General features: G+C 37.3%; 1 protein-coding gene across 2 annotated transcripts in view; it reads left to right on the top strand.

Annotated features, from left to right (window-relative positions):
• The window catches only part of LONP2 (lon peptidase 2, peroxisomal), a 47,538-nt gene that overhangs the window by 16,158 nt on the left and 13,146 nt on the right, over positions 1-18,234 (top strand). For both annotated transcript variants that reach the window (XM_054199853.1, XM_054199852.1), the window contains 4 exons: positions 657-798; positions 6,842-6,992; positions 8,609-8,735; positions 9,831-9,964. In XM_054199853.1, coding sequence (XP_054055828.1) covers positions 657-798; positions 6,842-6,992; positions 8,609-8,735; positions 9,831-9,964 — 554 coding nt within the window. The remainder of the gene's footprint in view (positions 1-656; positions 799-6,841; positions 6,993-8,608; positions 8,736-9,830; positions 9,965-18,234) is intronic.

Here is an 18,234-nt window from a genome sequence, read left to right as displayed (position 1 = left end):
GGGTGCATGTAAAATGTAGTTGTCTCTGTGCATTGTGAAAAAAAACGTTTTACCACCTTTGCTGAATAACTTCAGACTCAGAACTTTTTTGTTGTGTTGCACTGTTCTAGTTTTTTATTTCATGTTGAAATGACATAGTAAATACAATTATTTTTTGTGAGTATTAAAGAAAGCATGGTGTATATACAGGGGACATCAACAGTTCAGCATATTTGGAATTTTGCCCTGATTTGCAACATGCTGTGTGAACTCTTGTGATCAAAAAACCCTGGTATTGTCATTATTAAAATGTTACTATTAATGGGGTTCCCAAATCTGCTTCTGCTTGTTCATACAGTACAAGGATGCTTGTACTGAATCGTGTAAAATGCCTGCAAGCTGTAAAGTTTGGATATATTTTAATACATACCTTTATCTTTCCAGACCAACTAGTGCACCATGGAAATGGAATTTTCATCTGCTGATATAATTGCTTATATTAGTTCATACACATATCCTATATTTTTATCAATTAGTTCCAAGAAGTTTTGCAAAAAAGCAAGAAGTGTTACAATGCTGCTTATTCTTATATTTTCCTTTGAGTTTTATTTTTGATGTTTCTACTTCTGTTACATGTGTCCGGTCCCTCTTTCCCCATATACATTTATTTCTCACAGGCGCACCTATGTTGGCAGTATGCCTGGCAGGATAATCAATGGACTAAAGACTGTTGGCGTTAACAATCCAGTATTCCTGTTGGATGAGGTTGATAAACTGGGGAAGAGCTTGCAGGGAGATCCTGCAGCAGCCTTGCTTGAGGTAAGAGATATTAAATTACAAGCATTGTTTCATTTGTTTCATTTGTAATTAAAAAGAATTAAAAGACTGGACTCGGAAAGATTCACTGGACAAAAGATAGCATGACAGCGTCAGATTTTTTTATTCAAATATCAGCTACTATGTTTTGACGTTGTTGGATTTCTGTCGATTACTTGCATGCAATGCAAATGCTTTATATAGTATGCTAAGTAAGGTATCTTTAATCTCGGCGATCTGTACTTAAACACAAGGATGTATTTTGTGCTAAGTGTTTCGTCTATTTAAAGACTGTTCAAGCCTTAAACGTTTACTTATTGGGGGGAGTTCAAGACATTGATTTTTAACGACCAAATGCTGTTAGCTATAAGAAAGAACTGTACAACAGACAGATGGTAGCTGGACTTTTTCAAGTTTTCCCTTTCTTTCATGGAACAATTCTGATATGTTTTTGATGGTAAAAGTTTATATGGCAGCTGAGCATTTACGTGGCATGTAATATGGACTAGCTGCATGTTCTTTTAGCAGCACTTCTTTAATTAGTGTTGTAATTAACTTTCTAAACTTCAGTTTTTCATTTAAGTCACAGATCCCTACTCTTTGACTGATTATGGTGTGGTAAGGGTTTGCTTTCCATGAGAGTTAGCTATCAAGTGTGTTTTTTCTGAAATTCTGGGACTCAGACCAAGGTATAAATCCATCTAATTTTGGAGTATGCATGTAGTTATTTTATCGCAAAGAGTTTAGAGGTGTTAAAGTTGACTTGCTTAAAGACACAAGTGAAATCGAGGAGGCACAAATAAGGACTTTGGTGAATGAGATACTGTTGGAATATTTCATAAATCCATCAACTGTTGAGATATTATTGATTAGGTTAGTTGTTGGGATTTCAGGAGGCTAAAATTTGACTGATTACGAAGATGAATTGAGACCTATGCCTTGCAGGCTTCATGTATCAGAGGAATCTGTTAGCAGAGACCAGTAATGAGTTGCTAGAACCTTCTTTTTCCCTAGAGTAGGATGCACGCTGCTATCCTAGTACAATACCTTCTTCCACTGACTTGCATATTCAGTGGTTTTATTCCATCAGTTTGCTGGAGAGAGGAAGGAAGGTCTCCTCAGGTATGGGGAAGAGACAAAGAGGATTGCCCTTCCCCAGTATCTTAGTGCAGAGGGCTGTGTGCCTTTTCTGTGCTAGCACAGATGATGAGGAAAGGAGGGAATGAGGAAAGTAATGACACAGCAAGGCTGGGCTAGGATGAAATGCTTGAGGCTGTCCAGAGCAGATGTAGCACTGGTGCACTTAAAGGTTTTGGTATTGTGCACATACAGAATTTCCTTATACTGCTGTATTTTTACACTGTCTGCCTCTCTTTTATGTTCTGTCTGGCTATAGGGGCTACCGTCCTATCGCTGTTGTACCTGAACTACTACTGTGATTGTTCTTTACCTGTTTCGGTCAAAAGGAGTTGGGTTAGCAAAATATATTTATCCAATTTTTTTGAGCTAGCCTGGCTCACTTTCACTGAAATGATTTAGGGCATAATCCTAGAAGCATCTCAGTTGTCAAACTTAAGGTATGGTAACTTCTGTAGCTGGGCGGTTGTAGGTGGGGATGAAAGTGGTTCTGGTAATATTTGCCTACAGAGTTGTTCTAATGACTCTTTTTGACTGACAGTGCTTAATACAGTGATTTGAATATGAAAAATGCTACTTAAATTAAGGTGTCATGAGCTCATCTGTATGCTGTATGACTTTTCTGCAAATGAAATGTCAATTGGCATTTTACAAATGTCATTATTTTCTTCCTGCTAGATAGTGTAAAATTACTGTTTTGACAAGGCCAACTAGTTCTTTGAAAATCAGCGTATGAACAGGCTATGGTTTGAGAGCTCTGTTTTGATCTTTGCATGTTAACATGAACTAGTAATAATTTAAATGTGCTAGAAAATACCATGGCTTCACTCTTTTAGCTTTTTAAAATGACAGTTATGATCCTTTACCTGTGTATTTCTCAAGCATGTAGTACACATTTCTAGGGTGTATGAAAAGCCTATAAGTGCAAGGAAAACAAGCAGGGGAGCATAACAAATGTTCAAATGCATTTTCTTTGTACTTTTTACTCGTGGGATTTTATTTACGTTACCATGCTGCTAATGGTAATGAGCTCTGTTTCTGAGTTTTCTGATATTTCTGCCATTTCTCCTTTAGATATTGAACTAAGCTGGCCTAAATCTAGTCAGTGCATGGATAAAAAAATACCTGAAAATCAAACGTTGTTAGCTAGCTGACTGTTGTTTGCTAGGCAGCCAGAATCAGTAATGAAGCAATGATTTGTCATTTCTTGGAAAGAGAATAACTTTTTTTGGAAGTGTTCCAATCATGAATCCAGATCTGTACGTTAATATTGTTAGTTTTATTCAACCTCTGCTGTTTCTTTTAATTTATTTTTCATTCCCTGTCTTGCAGTAGAGAATTAGCATTTCTGTTCTTCATCTATCATGTCAAGTGTGTGAGGGCAAACAAAATTAATCTATTTTTTAATTATTTGTGTTTGAATTTTTGATACTTTGTTGCTGCTTGGGGGTGTTTCTGTTTTTCCATATTTTAAAGCCACATTCTCGGTGATAGTCGGCTCAGCTCCTACCATGGATTATTCCAGCTGAGGCTTGTCAGGTTAGCTTCCAACTGTCTGCTTGGGCTGCAGTCTTTATGTAAGTCATTGCTAATTGACCATTAGTTGCATCTGGAGAAGTAATTGCTCTATTAACCGTGTCTGGGCTGCTCCCATGTGAGATCTGTATACCCCTCTACTGCTGTCTAAACATCCTGAAGCAGGTGCTTTACCTCTTGTAATGGAGAACTCATGCCTGGACATAACAGCTTAATTTTCATCTGCTTTTTGTGGTTTACATTGTTGGAAAGTCCATCTGGAATGAGCAAAGGTGACTATTATGTAGGAGAACAAACAATAGTAAGTGGTCACCTAACTGGCACGTTTGTTTTTCAGACTGCTGCTTTTTGTTAGGTAAGTGCCATCATTAAGTGTAAAAGGCACATGCTTTTTTCCATAATGTGTAGGTGTGTTAAATTCTCCCTGACTGTCTACAATGGGATATATTCAAGAAGAAAATTGCCATACCCTGTAAGCTTGGAAACAAAGCTTGATGTTTTATAATTGCTGGATATGTGTTTAGTTCTAGTGCTTCTGCAGAGTTGTTGCTTAAGCAAAACAGAATGTCTTCCTATTTCCAGTTACTGTTCATCAACAAGGGAATGTTTTAGTCTAAATTTAGATGACCTCTGTTTAAAACAGAAGAAAACAGAAATGGATCCAAGTGCCTGATACTGAGTATTTGGATGCATGGAAATTCAACCAGGAGCATAGCCAGGCAATTAAATGTTCATGGAATTTATTCTGGATTTTGTGGTAATAAAAAGCTTGATACAGAGAAGCCTTTGTGTGCATGTGAGCTGTCAGCCATAAATTAACGAAGATGTTTTGTTCACTGAATGTTCTTTTTGTACTTAATATTTTTTGTATTAGTTGAATATTTTTGAAAACTTTCGAACTTGAACTTTAGCACAGATACCTAGCTGAATAACAATTCTATTTGCTTTGGAAAATCTGTTTCAAATGCATAGGCGTGATATTGGTTTATGTCTTGTTCTAAGAAATGGTTACCATGACAAAGAATTGTTAGTCCAGAGAAACTCTAGCCCTTGTAGAAAGCCTCAGATAATTCACATTTTCAGATATAATCTGAGTTGGTTTTGATTACAGTTTCCTTTAACTTTATTGGATAGTATTGTTTGCGCATGAGTACAGCGTCACTATTTTGTATATCTTTGTAAATAATATTATTATTATAATCACCAGCTTATCACTTAGTAGGATTCGTAAGGATTTCTAGTTGCAGACTAGAAGGAGAAAGATAAACATGTGCATAGATAAATGTTATAAAAAAACAACTTGGTCTGTCAGAATATGTTGTTTTTCAATATCTGTGTAAGTAGTTGCAAATTATTCAGCTAATAGACGGAATTTTGTGGAAATACTGTGTTATCAGTCAAAAAAGAAAAGTAAATTGAGTTAGGGTTTGTTGTTTAAATCAGTTTTGAAAGATTTGCCAAAGTAGACTTCGAATGGGAGACTCATATTTGCTATAGATCTACTTTCTTTGAAGACAGTCTGTAGGTGCTGTGCTTGGATACGCCGCCTGTTGTTGCATGCCTCTACATTTTAGGGCCAGATTGTAGGACTAGTTGAGGTAAGAGACATCTATAACTCTGAATTATGCATAGGTGTGTTTGGCTAGTCAGGATGCTTCAAGGCCTTCATCAGTAAAGAAGGGAGTAAATGATAGCAGCTGCCTGCTGAGGAGGGTAAGAAAAGAAGCTTATGAGTGGCTTATAGGCAATGAACAATAACATTCACTGAGTTCCAACCTTAGTTTTAGAATTCAGGCATATGCTGCAGTATATTTTAAGATTTCACTGTTAAGGGGAACGTACAACTTGTATTTTATTACAGTGGCAATCCATTTCCAAATATTGGTCTTAAATCTGTGCAGTACTTCAAAATAAAATCAGGAATTGTTCTGTTTTTAAAAAAGTTCTGCTGTGTTTCTGGCATTCTGTAAAAAAGTATTTTCCTAGCTTGTTGTGATCATAAGACGTTCTTATGCTAAAGATTTTTAACTTTTCAAAGACTGAACAGAATTTAAGAGTAATGAAAATTTAGAATTGTTTCTTTCATAACTAGCTAAGAAATGCTGAAATTCAGGTTTTTTTAGAATTATCAACACCATCCTTGGCTATAATTCAAGTTGCTAAGACAAGGGGTGCATTCATTTGGGTATAGGCAGATAAATTATTTTGACAGCAGTGTGCTATTTCTCAGGAGATGCATAGGTCCCATTATTTGTAACATGAGAATTATTCATGTTGGCATAGCATTGATAATTCATCATTTGGGAAGGAAAAGCATGGCAGTACTTTAAGGCAGGTGGAATGAAGGTAGTTCATAGGTGGTGATATCAAAGCCAAGTGTAGATCGCTATATACAATGAACTTCCAATTTTCAGCACTGTTTAAAAAAAACTATAAGACCGCACCTTTGTACACTAGTGATCCACATGTATAGAATATTTGTCACCTAATGCAGAAAAACAGCTTATTCAAGTAATAGCTTAAATATATGCAAGTGTTGCATTGACACACATAAGTAGTGCTAAAAGCAATAGGAAGACCACATTGTTATTTAAGCCATAGTTCTACTTGTGCAGTAAATTTCTGACGTTTGTCAGACTGTGTGTTGTTATTCTTCAGTGCTTGTTCAATTTTGTCACTGGTTTCTTATCACAAAATTTTGGGGGAAAAGAAAATGCAAAGATTGTGTTAGGAAAGCCAGGGTTCACTTAGAATCAAGACTCATATGGGATGTCATGGGCAATAAGAAGAGCTACTACTACTATGTTAGCAAAAGGCTGGACAAAGCTGAATGAGTGGGGTAGGTGATTTAGTGATAGCAGATAAGGCTGAGATAACCTGTGTTCTTCCCCTTGGTTTTCACAGTGCGATCTCTCAGGTTGGTGTGCTTAGAGTAAGAAGAGCTACCAGCAGCAGATGAGGATTGGAGTCAGGGATTACTTGAGAGAATTCTACTCGTACAAGTCCATGGGACCACATGGGCTGCTTTTTCAAAGGTGTTGAGAGACCCTGAAAGGCCACTCTCCACCATCTGTGAAAGGTCTTGGAGATAGCTTATTTGATGATTGGAGAAATGCTGCAGCCATCTTTAGAAAAGGGTAAAAAGAACTAATGGGGACATGACCTTTTGTTTTGCCTGTGGTGTGCAATGTAGTTACAGAGTAATCAGAGTGAGGCAGGATATGGAGGGTCAGGCTTTAGCAATATTCATAACATATTTTATGAATTTAAAGTCAGATCTGACAGATCCAAATGGAATATAATAAAAATGGGTATATTTTATTTACTTATAATTGACCAACTGCATCAGGTTTGTCTACACTCTTGTTTTCAGGTCTTGGATCCAGAACAAAATCACAGTTTCACCGATCACTACTTAAATGTAGCCTTTGATCTGTCCCAAGTCCTTTTTATAGCTACGGCCAACACTACAGCTACTATCCCACCTGCGCTGCTGGACAGAATGGAAATTATTCAAGTTCCAGGTAACATGGGCTAGACGAGGTGACAGTGAGGTGGATCGAGAGCTGGCTGAGTGACAGAACTCAGAGGGTTGTGATCAGCGGCACAGAGTCCAGTTGGAGGCCTGTAACGAGTGGTGTCCCTCAGGGGTCAATACTTGGACCAATTTTGTTCAATATATTCATTAATGACCTAGATGAGGGGACAGAGTGTATCCTCAGCAAGTTTGCTGATGATACCAAGCTGGGAGGGGTGGCCGACACTCCAGAGGGCCGTGCTGCCATCCAGCGTGACCTGGACAGGCTGGAGAGCTGGGCAGAGAAGAACCTAATGAGGTTCAACAAAAGCAAGTGTAGGGTCCTGCACCTGGGAAGGAAGAATGCCAAACACCAGTATATGTTAGGGGCGGACATGCTGGGAAGCAGCTCTGAGGAGAAGGACCTGGGGGTCCTGGTAGACAGCAAATTATCCATGAGCCAGCAAGTGTGCCCTTGTCGCCAAGAAGGCCAATGGCATCCTGGGCTGCATAGGGAAGACTGTGGCCAGTAGGTCGAGGGAGGTCATTCTCCCCCTCTACTCTGCACTGGTGAGGCCACAACTGGAGTACTGTGTCCAGTTTTGGGCTCCCCAGTTCAAGAGGGACAGGGAACTACTGGAGCGAGTCCAGCGTAGGGCAACCAAGATGATTGTGGGACTGGAGCACCTCCCTTATGAGGAAAGGCTGAAAGAGCTGGGACTCTTTAGCCTGGAGAAGAGAAGGTTGAGGGGGGACCTGATTAATGTTTACAAGTATCTAAAGGGTGGGTTTAAGGAGGACGGAGCCAGGCTCTTTTCAACGGTTCCCAGCGACAGGACAAGGGGCAGTGGGCACAAGCTAGAACATAGGAAGTTCCGTTCAAATACACGGAAAAACTTCTTTACAGTGAGGGTGACAGAGCACTGGAACAGGCTGCCCAGGGAGGTTGTGGAGTCCCCTTCTCTGGAGATTTTCAAGACCCGCCTGGATGCAGCCCTGAGGGATGTGCTTTAGGCAACCCTGCTCTAGCAGGGGAGTTGGACTAGATGATCTCTAGAGGTCCCTTCCAACTCTGAAGATTCCGTGATTCCGTGATTACAATGTTTTCACTAAAGTGGCCATTGCAAGTCTTTAAACGATGTTGGGGTGTTTTCCCTGAAATAAAAAGTAGTTCCTTAAGGTAGGCCTGCTGGAAATCTAGACTGAATGGCCAGAATCATTAAAAGAGATTAGTCGGCCTTTAATCTGCTGTGGCCTCTGTCATGAGAATGAAATTTAGCATTGCGCTTAGGACAATTCAGTTCCAGGTATATGGAGAAACACTGACATATTCTATAACAATATTTTCACTAATTGATGTCTTTGTATTTTAGCTGACTGTTGGCTGATGCATCTTTTTAAGATTCCAATGAAGAAAGGGATCTTTGAAACACTAAAATTCTATTCTTCTTGTTCACATGAAGTTATGAATAACCACAAAGCATCATACCAACAGCATTTTAAATTATAGCTGGGGTTTTTTTAATTTTAAATTCAATCAGAAACAACTATAAATGGTAAGAAATTTGATTATATTGTAGTGTATATGCAAAAAGATTGGTAAACATGCTTCTTCTTTTGAAGGATACACACAGGAAGAAAAAATTGAAATTGCACATAGACACTTGATTCCTAAACAGCTTGAACAACATGGCCTGACTCCACAGCAAATACAGATTCCACAAGTAACCACTTTGGACATAATTACCAGGTAAATCTGTTATTCATTGCTTTCAGTTTAAATAACTTCTTTTTCTGATAACTAGTAAATTATTTATAAAGTGATAACACAAAACATCTTTGAAGATCTGTTGTCCTTAATAGCTTCAGAAGTTCAACAACTGGTAATTTATGGAATTGGTCTTTCCTGAGCTCTGTCTGACTCTGCTGTGTAAACCAAATCATCCTTCCTTCTCTAGAGAATTCCTTGCTCTGGCTCTCAGAGCGTGGCTCACAATCAGTTGTGTTGACACAATTGGCAAGGCGCTATGAATAGACAGGAACACTTGAAGCTGGTATTGCTGTGCCGTTCAGTGTGTGAAGCAGTGGTCTTGTCAGCAGACAACCTTTGTTTCAAAGAATTAAGTTTTATTTCTGACATTGTCATAGAAAAAATGGAAATTACCATTTTGTTTCTTGTGACTTGATGGGCCACAGTTGTCTAAAAATTGGACTTAGGTTAAAAAAATTAAGATATGGTTTTTTTAAATAGTTTGTATTAATTAGAACTACATTTTGTTAGACGTGAGAGCAAAGATACTGATCAGAACATCTTTTGGACTTGAAACTAGCTCATTTCCAATGGAAAAAGTGTATCAGGATTCAATGAATTGAGGTTTATTGTGACCAGGAAAAGCATTTTGGCATTTAGTGACTGTTATTGTCTGGTGTTTCTGTTTATTTCATAGACTAAAAGAAAATATTCTTTTACAGTCAGTTCCTCAACTTCCAGTAAACTTTAGTTTGAGTTTTAAAATAGTTCTTCCTTTAATTTTTATGCATCTGAGAAGAGCTCAGTGCTATTGGAGTATTGCTTAACATTTCACTAAGGTGTGATACCAGGTGTTAGTTATGTCTTCTTCCCACTCAGTAGTTTGTCTTTCTTTACAATTTTATCAGAAAACCACAATTTTTTGATAAAAGCACGTAACATTTTTTTTCTGTTTATTACAGTAGCCCAAGGTCCTCTCACCTTTTACATCTCATTTTATTTTGGATGTATTTTTAAAAAGAAAGTGTGTTTGCCTTCAAAAGAAATCTCAGTTACAAAGAACATCTACTAGTAAAGCAATTGTCTCTCTGCTAGATACACTAGAGAGGCAGGAGTCCGCTCTCTGGATCGGAAGCTGGGAGCTATTTGCAGAGCAGTGGCAGTGAAAGTGGCAGAAGGACAGCACAAAGAAACAAAGCCAGATCGTGCCGAAGTGGGTGAAGGAGAAGGTGTGTATCTTTTGCATGTTTTATTAGAAGGAAGCTTCTAACATAGTCACGAGGAACTGATTTATCAACTTTTTCTCCTTTTTTAAGCTTCTTTAAGAGCTCTGTTTTTAAAAGCTTTGCAAATAGAGTGACATTCTTATTATGCATGGTTCAAGTAGTGCTGAATTATGGCTTGGGTCTTAAGTAGAGTAATTTCAGCCTGCCAGGTTGGTAATTGAGAAGCACGGGGGATCTGTTTCATATCTTAGGTATGCAATTATGATTTGTGTATGTTTTTATGTCTTCCTAGGCTTTTTAATGCCAATCTTTCACTTTTTTTTTTTTCTTTAATAAAAGACTAAGCATGGCTTTAGTTACTGTGCTTAAAGAGGTTCTTTAACTGTGCTATGAATGCTCTACCACCTCAGAACTCAATCTGGTTATTTTGTTGTACCCTAAAATAAATGTCTGCCTGAAAAGCTTTGAAATATAGAAAAGTTTAGGGGCTCTTTTTGTGTGCCTTTAAGACTGCACTTATTCTAAGTCTCTTGAAGCTTTGGTATCTTGTCAACTTCAGTAAGTCTGTTCTTGTTTCCCATGTATACAGACAATAGCGATTTATCATTCCTAGTCATCCAACAGACTGAATGAAAACTAAACATAAAATTCACAAACAACAAAAATACTCAGGTAACTGCTTCATCAGTAAAGGTAAACCTCTTTCTTGTCTTCAAATAAAAGGCAGGAAGGAAGAAGTCAGGACAACACGCAACTGGTGACTGCTCCTGTTTTCATCCCCAGATTAATGTTTTCTTTAATAAAAATGAAACTGAACATCCATACTGTGTTTGGTGAAACATACCATGCAGAGCATAAATGGTTGTGCTTTTATACCAGCCAATTGGTGATGGAGGATCTCACTGTACCAGCAGTTTTCTGTTGAAAGTTTGGGAGTGCTCATTGCACTGCAGGAGCCCACAGTTGAAGGTGGCTGAGAAATGTGGAAGGACAGAATTCAAACCTGAAGTTGAACATCTAAAATGTGGGTAGTCCTTAGTCTCAATAAATCTAGCAAGAAGGGTGTTGGGTGTTTTGTTTGTTTGTTTTTTAAAGACTGCAATGAGTCCGGTTGACACTTTCTGACAAGAAATACTGCCAGCCTGTCAGAGACTGTGTGGAAGAGGGCATTGGAAAGCAAAAACTGCAGAATGGCTGCTTACTTTTGCTCCAGAATACTCACAAACTTAAATAGTAAACAGACCCCTGTTGGTTTGTTGTTGTGAAAGATTTCACAACTAAGCTGATGGTGGAAAAAGTCTTTAAATTTTAACATCAGCTAGTACAGGTAGAATAGTTCTGGACTGGTTTAGAGGAGAACAAATAAGCTGACTCATTATGTGCTCCTTTGAAATAAGGCAGCTTACAAGTCTGAATGGTGCTCCCCCACTCCTTTGAGAGAGTAAATCCTGGGGGAGGAAATGAAACTGATATTTGTACAAACAGTGGTATTAATTAGAAGAGTATATGAAGAGTATTTTTACCCATAGTAAAAACTTGCAGTTTCTCTGGAAATCTGTTTATTGACAGTCTTTCAGCTTTACCATGCCTTTTTTCCCTAACTCAGCATTTCCTTTCTGAAAATTAACTATTCTTTTAGCTTGTTGAGTTTCTAAGATCATCATAACGTCTGTGGAAATGGTAATATCAGAAGGTTGAATTTGATCTACAAATCAGTGTTTGCTTAAATGGGTTCAGTTCTTTTTTCTCTGAATGTTTGGCTTAAAGTGAACTGTCACAGTAGCAGTGTCTGTGCATGCGTGAGTGACTGTGTAGTTTAAATTGTCCCATCTACGTTAAAAGGAAGAGCTTTTAAGACAGATTTATTAATGCTTTCCATTTATATTATGTGTATCTTGTCTACCTTCTCTCCTCTGTGCTGGATTTTTCCAGAAGTCAGACCCTGAGTTTGTCGATGCTTCTGTGATACCTGAACTTGCTCTTGAACCAGAACACTGAGCCTTTGGGCTGTGGTGGTGTGTCACCACCAAGCAACATCAGGTGTCTTTGCTACTGTCACTTTTCTTGTAGTAATTTTGACAAGTCATATTTTTAAAGTATTTCTTTGCCCTGAAATGTATCTACGTCTAAAATGTGCTTAAAAGGTTTAATGTGATTGATGAATAAAAAAAGGTGTCGTTCTGCTCTTCAAGCCTTCTGATAAAATAAGCAAAAAGTAGGTTCAGAGCACAACTCCTTATACTAAAGGAAGAAACATTTTACTATTAAAGCAAAGAACAAAAAGGAACTGTATTAGACATCTCGATCCAGTGAAAGAGGTATTTACAATGTTAAAATTAGCACTGTACTTGCAACTTAGGTATTTACACTGTTAAAATTATACACTGTTAAAATTAGTACTGGACTTGCACTTTACCAAAGCTAAGTGAAAACAGCCAGCTAAGTGCTTCAAAAGAGGGCAAAACGCTAGCATTTTTGGTTGACATAATTTGGAGTAAGCCCAGAAGAAATGAGCTGTGAAGGGTTGCCTTTGTACTTCTGGAATTAAAACTTTCCATAAGAAAAAGCTGTATTAATCAAAGGGAGTGCAGGGGACAGGTGGCTCTATAGTTAAACTTTGGTATTATGAAGACATACATAGAATGGTGTAGTTTGCAAAATGTGTTTTATTTTGTACTAATTTATTTTGTGCTTATACCCTGCTGTATTTTTGGCAGAATATGTCACTTGTTGGAAGTGTCTTAAGAGTGGCACACTTTTTAAAAATATTTGTGTTTAGTTTTCATTCAGTCTGTTGGAAACAGCCAAGTATTTAAAACTCAGAAATAGCCCTGAATACTTGCAAGTTGATGCAAATAATGGGATTTGTAGCCTAAATTTATTTCTTTGGCAATTTTTTCTTCCTGTTGATTAGTGGACATTTGTGCAGCTGTGCATAGCGATGGTGAATTTTTATTTCATATAATGAATGACTCTGGAAGAATAGTTAATCAAGTTGTCTCTTAATAGTTTCATTTATAATTATTTATTGATATTTTATTTCTTTATCTGTATAGAAAGACCTATAAATCATTTTTGCATTACATATTTGTCAGTTACTGATGTGGGATTGAGACTCTACAGTTAGTGCATTCACACATGTCATGAGTTGTGAATATGAGGGGGCAAGCTGCAGCCTTGCCTTGTATTTTCTAACTTGCTAAAACATAATTTGTATGTGATTTGTAGCATATCAGAATAGTAACATGGTACCTATTGTGCTTATTCAGCTGAGTCACCTCTGGCTTGTGGGTTTGTAATAAAACTTAAAAGACACTAGGTGGTAGAAGCACAAAAATTCCATCGTTACATTACTTAAATCAGATTATTAACTCAGTGGAGCATCTGTTTTCCAGGCTTTGTAAACATCAGGCCTTTGACACTGTTTGATAGTAGGCTCTAAAAATGGAGGATACCTGCCATAGCAGAACTGATGGTAGGAGATATGCTGTCAAGCTGTGTTTAGCACTTTCCAAAAATGCATGACTGAAATACACTGGCAGCTTTGTATTCCTTTCCTCACTCCTTTGACTCCTGAGCTTTATGATGAAGTTGGCAAGTGGAGGAGTGTTAGTTTGCATCAGTCGTTGAATTTGTACAGTGAACTTCAGCAAAAGCAAATGGAGTCATTCTTCAGACCTCTCCGGGGAGTCATCCTTGTGTACAGTAACACTATCTGATACTTTACTGAAACACTATCTAAGATTTATGAGACACTCATCTAGTCTTTGACACTAGAAGAAGTTCTAGGAGTCACAAAAATATGTGAAACTCTCCTTCCCATTTTAGTGCAACTGCTTGGAGAATACAATGCAGCAACTGTGCACTAAGGCATTGTATCATGATACAGCAGTTGAAACTCAGAGTGAAAAATGATTTGTCTAATTCAGACTTGAAAGGAGGTTTAGGACAGGTAATATTTAATAACTAAAAGTGGTTAAATGAGGATTCTGTCTATGTTGAAACCAAGGCTTTGAAACTACTTAAATATTTCCATAACCCAATAATACAATACAGTTTGTTCTACTCCTTATGGATGAAACAACACTTGGTTTTGAGTTTAAATGCAAGTTTGACTGAAGTGGTCAACATGAACTGAAACATGTAGTCTTTATTCTCCCTCAACTTGTGTATAATGCATTTTATTCGCAAAACATTGTTATGCATGACTGTGTGGGTTTTTCGCTTGTTTCTAATATATATAATGGCCTTAATCCAGTTGGGCTAACATCACTGCTCTTCCAAAAGGTGACCTGTTCTATGTTCTAGCCAAAACTCAGCACTTCCAGCAGCACGGGATCTCCCGTAGCACTGGGAAATGGGTTTATGAAATCTGATCAGCATAAATCCCAGGGTGGGATCACCATAGGAACTCAAGTTTGAGCTCAGCTGTGCCAGCATTAGTATGCTTACCAGCTCTGCAAACTGGAATATGTGGTTCTTTCTGAAAATTGCTTGGAATGTCTTTTCTATTTTAGGCCAAAGAGGCATAAATGTTAGGAAAAGTCGGGTTTATGTGCAATTTTAATGACATGTTAATTTATCTAAATGTTCCTACATGAAAACCTCACATTCAAGTGCTTCAAGTACACGTTGTTATTCTAGATCAAAATTGGTAGAATGTAATTATTTTGTGAAAAGATAAGTTTTCTGATCCTGTGGGGAAAAATACACATAGCATTAAATTTAAGTATACAAGTCAGTGTTAGTAGGATTGGGGCCCAGGAAGGAGTTCCTTCCCACACTTCCCAAGTATGTAGCACATAAGATTTAAGTTGGACAATGGAAAATTGCTTTTAAGATACAGTTTCATGTTGTGCCTGGCTTTGAATGTGGACTGTTGTCAACAAGGGCAATCCCAACCTTTCCTACCTAAATGTAGTTTTGTGGAGTTTGTTAGTTAGTTTGGAGGGCCTAAAAGAATTCTGGGTTGGTCTGTCATGTGCTAAAGCATCTGCTAGTAAATCAGCTGAGAAAAAAGAACATGCTGTTTTCCTGTTAATTGCCCACAGACTTGAAACCTTTTCTTTCATGCTTATGTTCTTTCTTATACCTCTTCATAGCAATTCAGCAAATCAGAATATCTTATGTTAAAAGCTGTTAAAAAATTTTAGGTTTTTGTTATATTCTTCTATCTTGGCCAGTAAGTATGGCTAGAAATCTTTGGATTTTAGACTTAAGTATTACTAATGCTTAATTTAAATGTGTTTTATGAGGAGTTGAGAAATTGCAACATGTTGAGGAAGTTTTAGGCTCTTCTATTCACTCATTTCCTTTACAACTCTAGAAGAAAGTAGCAGTCTTAAATTCTGAAGTCTTTGTGCCATGGAATTCCTTTTTAGATTAAATCCTGTATTATGTATAGTAGTTCGTTGTCAGTATGTTCTATTAGGAGTCCATTTTCTTACAAATCCAGTATTTACATGAAAGATTTTGTTTTGTTTTGAGAACTTACAAAGCCAGATTCCTGAAGAATATTGTCATAATCTTTGCTGATTCTGCTCTGAAAATTTTAGAAACATAATCTTTTTTGGATGGTTGGTTGTTTTGGAGATATTTTTTGTTTGTTTTTTTTTTGGAGAGAGCTGTTTGTTTGGGGGGTTTTGGGTTTTGTTTTTTTGTTTTGTTTTTTAGTTTTTCCAATTTTTAAATGTTAAAACTACTCAGTACCATGCTGCTTTTGTTTAAGCAGTAATGTAATAGTAGATCAGCAGGTGGTTCCTCCAGTGCAGTGTGGAGCTGTTAAGGGCACTTCTTTGACTTTTTAGTTTATTTCTCCAACTTAATTCAAAATGTAAGATGATTAAGCTGTTATCCTAACCAAAAGTTCTGTTTCTGGAAACTTGAATTTATTGTCTTGTTTTGCATAAACGTATCATTTAACTTGTGCTATGTTTTGTGGCTATTCGTCTGGGATAGATAGGGAACACGTATTTGTCACCATTAATGGAAATCTTAATTACTTACGTCTTTATACATTCTTCATAGTCAGCACTTCTATCAAGGCGATGAAAGAAGATATTTTTTCCTTCAAAGGAAAGTGTTCATAATTATATTTTGGAACATCACTATATGCTTTTATAGAAATATAGATAATGTCTGATTTTAGGTTAATATTTTTAGAAAAAGTCTGTAGTTTGTTATTGTTACAGATTATAAAATGGCATCTACTAATTACATTATACAAACTCAAGAAAGAGTTTCTGATTCTTTTAATAGGTCAGGTGTCCTCAAAAATTACCTACTGATTTGTTTACGAGAAATCTGTCTCCTTCAGCTGTATATGTGGAATTAGGTGAAAAAAGAGCAAGCGGAAATGGACAATTGAGTGTGTTAGGTGGTAAAAGCAGTTGTTTTCAAACTCAGTTTTGTTCTAAAGTATAAATCATCATATCAAATTACTCAGGTTTTGAAGATCCGTAGTGTTGAAATTGCAGTCTGAGTTGCAAGAATAGCATGCAGGGTAATGTTTCCTAGACTTGCTGGTATTTATGTATTTGTATTTGTTATGTACAGAAGTCGTAGTCAACAAAAATATAGAGACCTGCTGGAACAACAGGAGGGGCTGTCTGACAAAGGCGGTGTTTACAGTAAAGGAATGGGATTTATGCATGGAGCAATGAGTTGTACAATGGAAAGATTAGTGGCTGTTGGATAATAACTATTAGATTTGAGTCCTGAATGAAAGCTGAGTTGGTGTTATTGTGGTAACGGTGATGTAGAATGTTTTCCTTGGTACTGTATGAAGCCATTAGTGAGAATTGCACTGCAACAAAATTAACTGTAAGGAGGCCTTTATATGTCAGGATTAATAAAAGGAGCGGTTATGTCTTGTGAAAGGAAACATTCTCTCTTCATCCATTCTGAGAATTACTGTTGCAGCACAGAACACTATTAATGTTATATTAAATAGATTAGATCAGTGATTTGTGTTGTTCTGTAATTGTTTAAATTCCTGGATCTTCAATTATTATGCATGCATTAATATGCAAAGGAAGACAGTTTCTTCATTGAAAGTAAATTAGAATTCAAAGAAAGGAAGCAACAGTGGGAAATTTCACAAAATATGGTGCAGAAGTTCTGAAGTTCAGTATACGTTCCTACGTAATACAGACTATCACTTTAAATGTACTCTAGGCTTGTGGTTTTGGGGTGGGCAGAAATATCTTCACTGTATCTGTGTGTACGATGCTTTTCTTAATGGCAGCCTCAGGGCAGGGAGGCGCTGCCATAAAACTGCCACAGAACCTTAGAAACATCTGGATTGTTCAAGTATTATTCATTTCTCTGATATGTTTCACTAAAATATTGCTTAGGGCTCTCGGGGAAAATGGTAATGAGCCTTTTGCATCTGGATCAAATTCTGTGGGGAAATGACTCCCTGCTTACATTCTCCTTCTGTATACAGTCGCTAAAGTAAATGTGCAGTCTAGGCCTAGTACAAATGGCGTTTAAGTTCTTGAGTTTATTCATGCAAACAACTGGCAGCGTAGTCCGATTTAAAACAGTTTTGAGGCTTTGATATTTATATGGTCCCCATTACAATTCACTTTTGTATAGAACATACACTTGTAGAGAAAACAGAAATTTTAAGGAAATCCTGCTAAGGAAACAATTGTATAGGTAAGAAATACAATCATACTATAAACAGAGGAAGGAAAGAGCTTTTGAATCCATAGCTATTGCTTTACCTATGTGGTCCCTTCTTGATGATGCTTGAGTATATTGCAGTATCAAAAGTGTCAGGCTTAATTGGGTTTTATAGCCCTTCCTGATGAGTGTATCACATCTGTAGGTGTTTCAGAAAACGCTTAACAATTTGATCTTTGAATTACCTCATCCAACAAAAAGAGCAGAGCCCTGTGTAAGGATAGTATTTCAGGACAAAAGCCATAGAGGAAGTTGTTATACTGGAATTGAGGTGGTTTGTTTTGGTTTTTTGCTGAACAAGGACTGTATGTGCCGTGTGTCAAACTGGCTGTTGAACAAACAAGGGACATCAGTTTTGATGTGAATTAACCACCTGATCCTAGAGAAGGGTGTCCCCTGCCTGTGGTGGGGATTAGACCAAATGATTTTTAAAGATCCCTTCCAACCTAAACCATTCTATGATTAAGTAAAGCCATAATAGCCATAAGAGACAAAAAATAAAAGTATGAAGTGTAATGTCAGAATATGAGCTGCATAGGCTGCAGTGAAGGTGGGCTGTGCTGTGTTGGGGCAGCGGTTCCATC

This window comes from Rissa tridactyla, chromosome 4 (genome assembly GCF_028500815.1).
Source record: "Rissa tridactyla isolate bRisTri1 chromosome 4, bRisTri1.patW.cur.20221130, whole genome shotgun sequence".
Lineage (NCBI taxonomy): Eukaryota > Metazoa > Chordata > Aves > Charadriiformes > Laridae > Rissa > Rissa tridactyla.
This window is presented reverse-complemented; position numbering and strand designations above follow the sequence as displayed.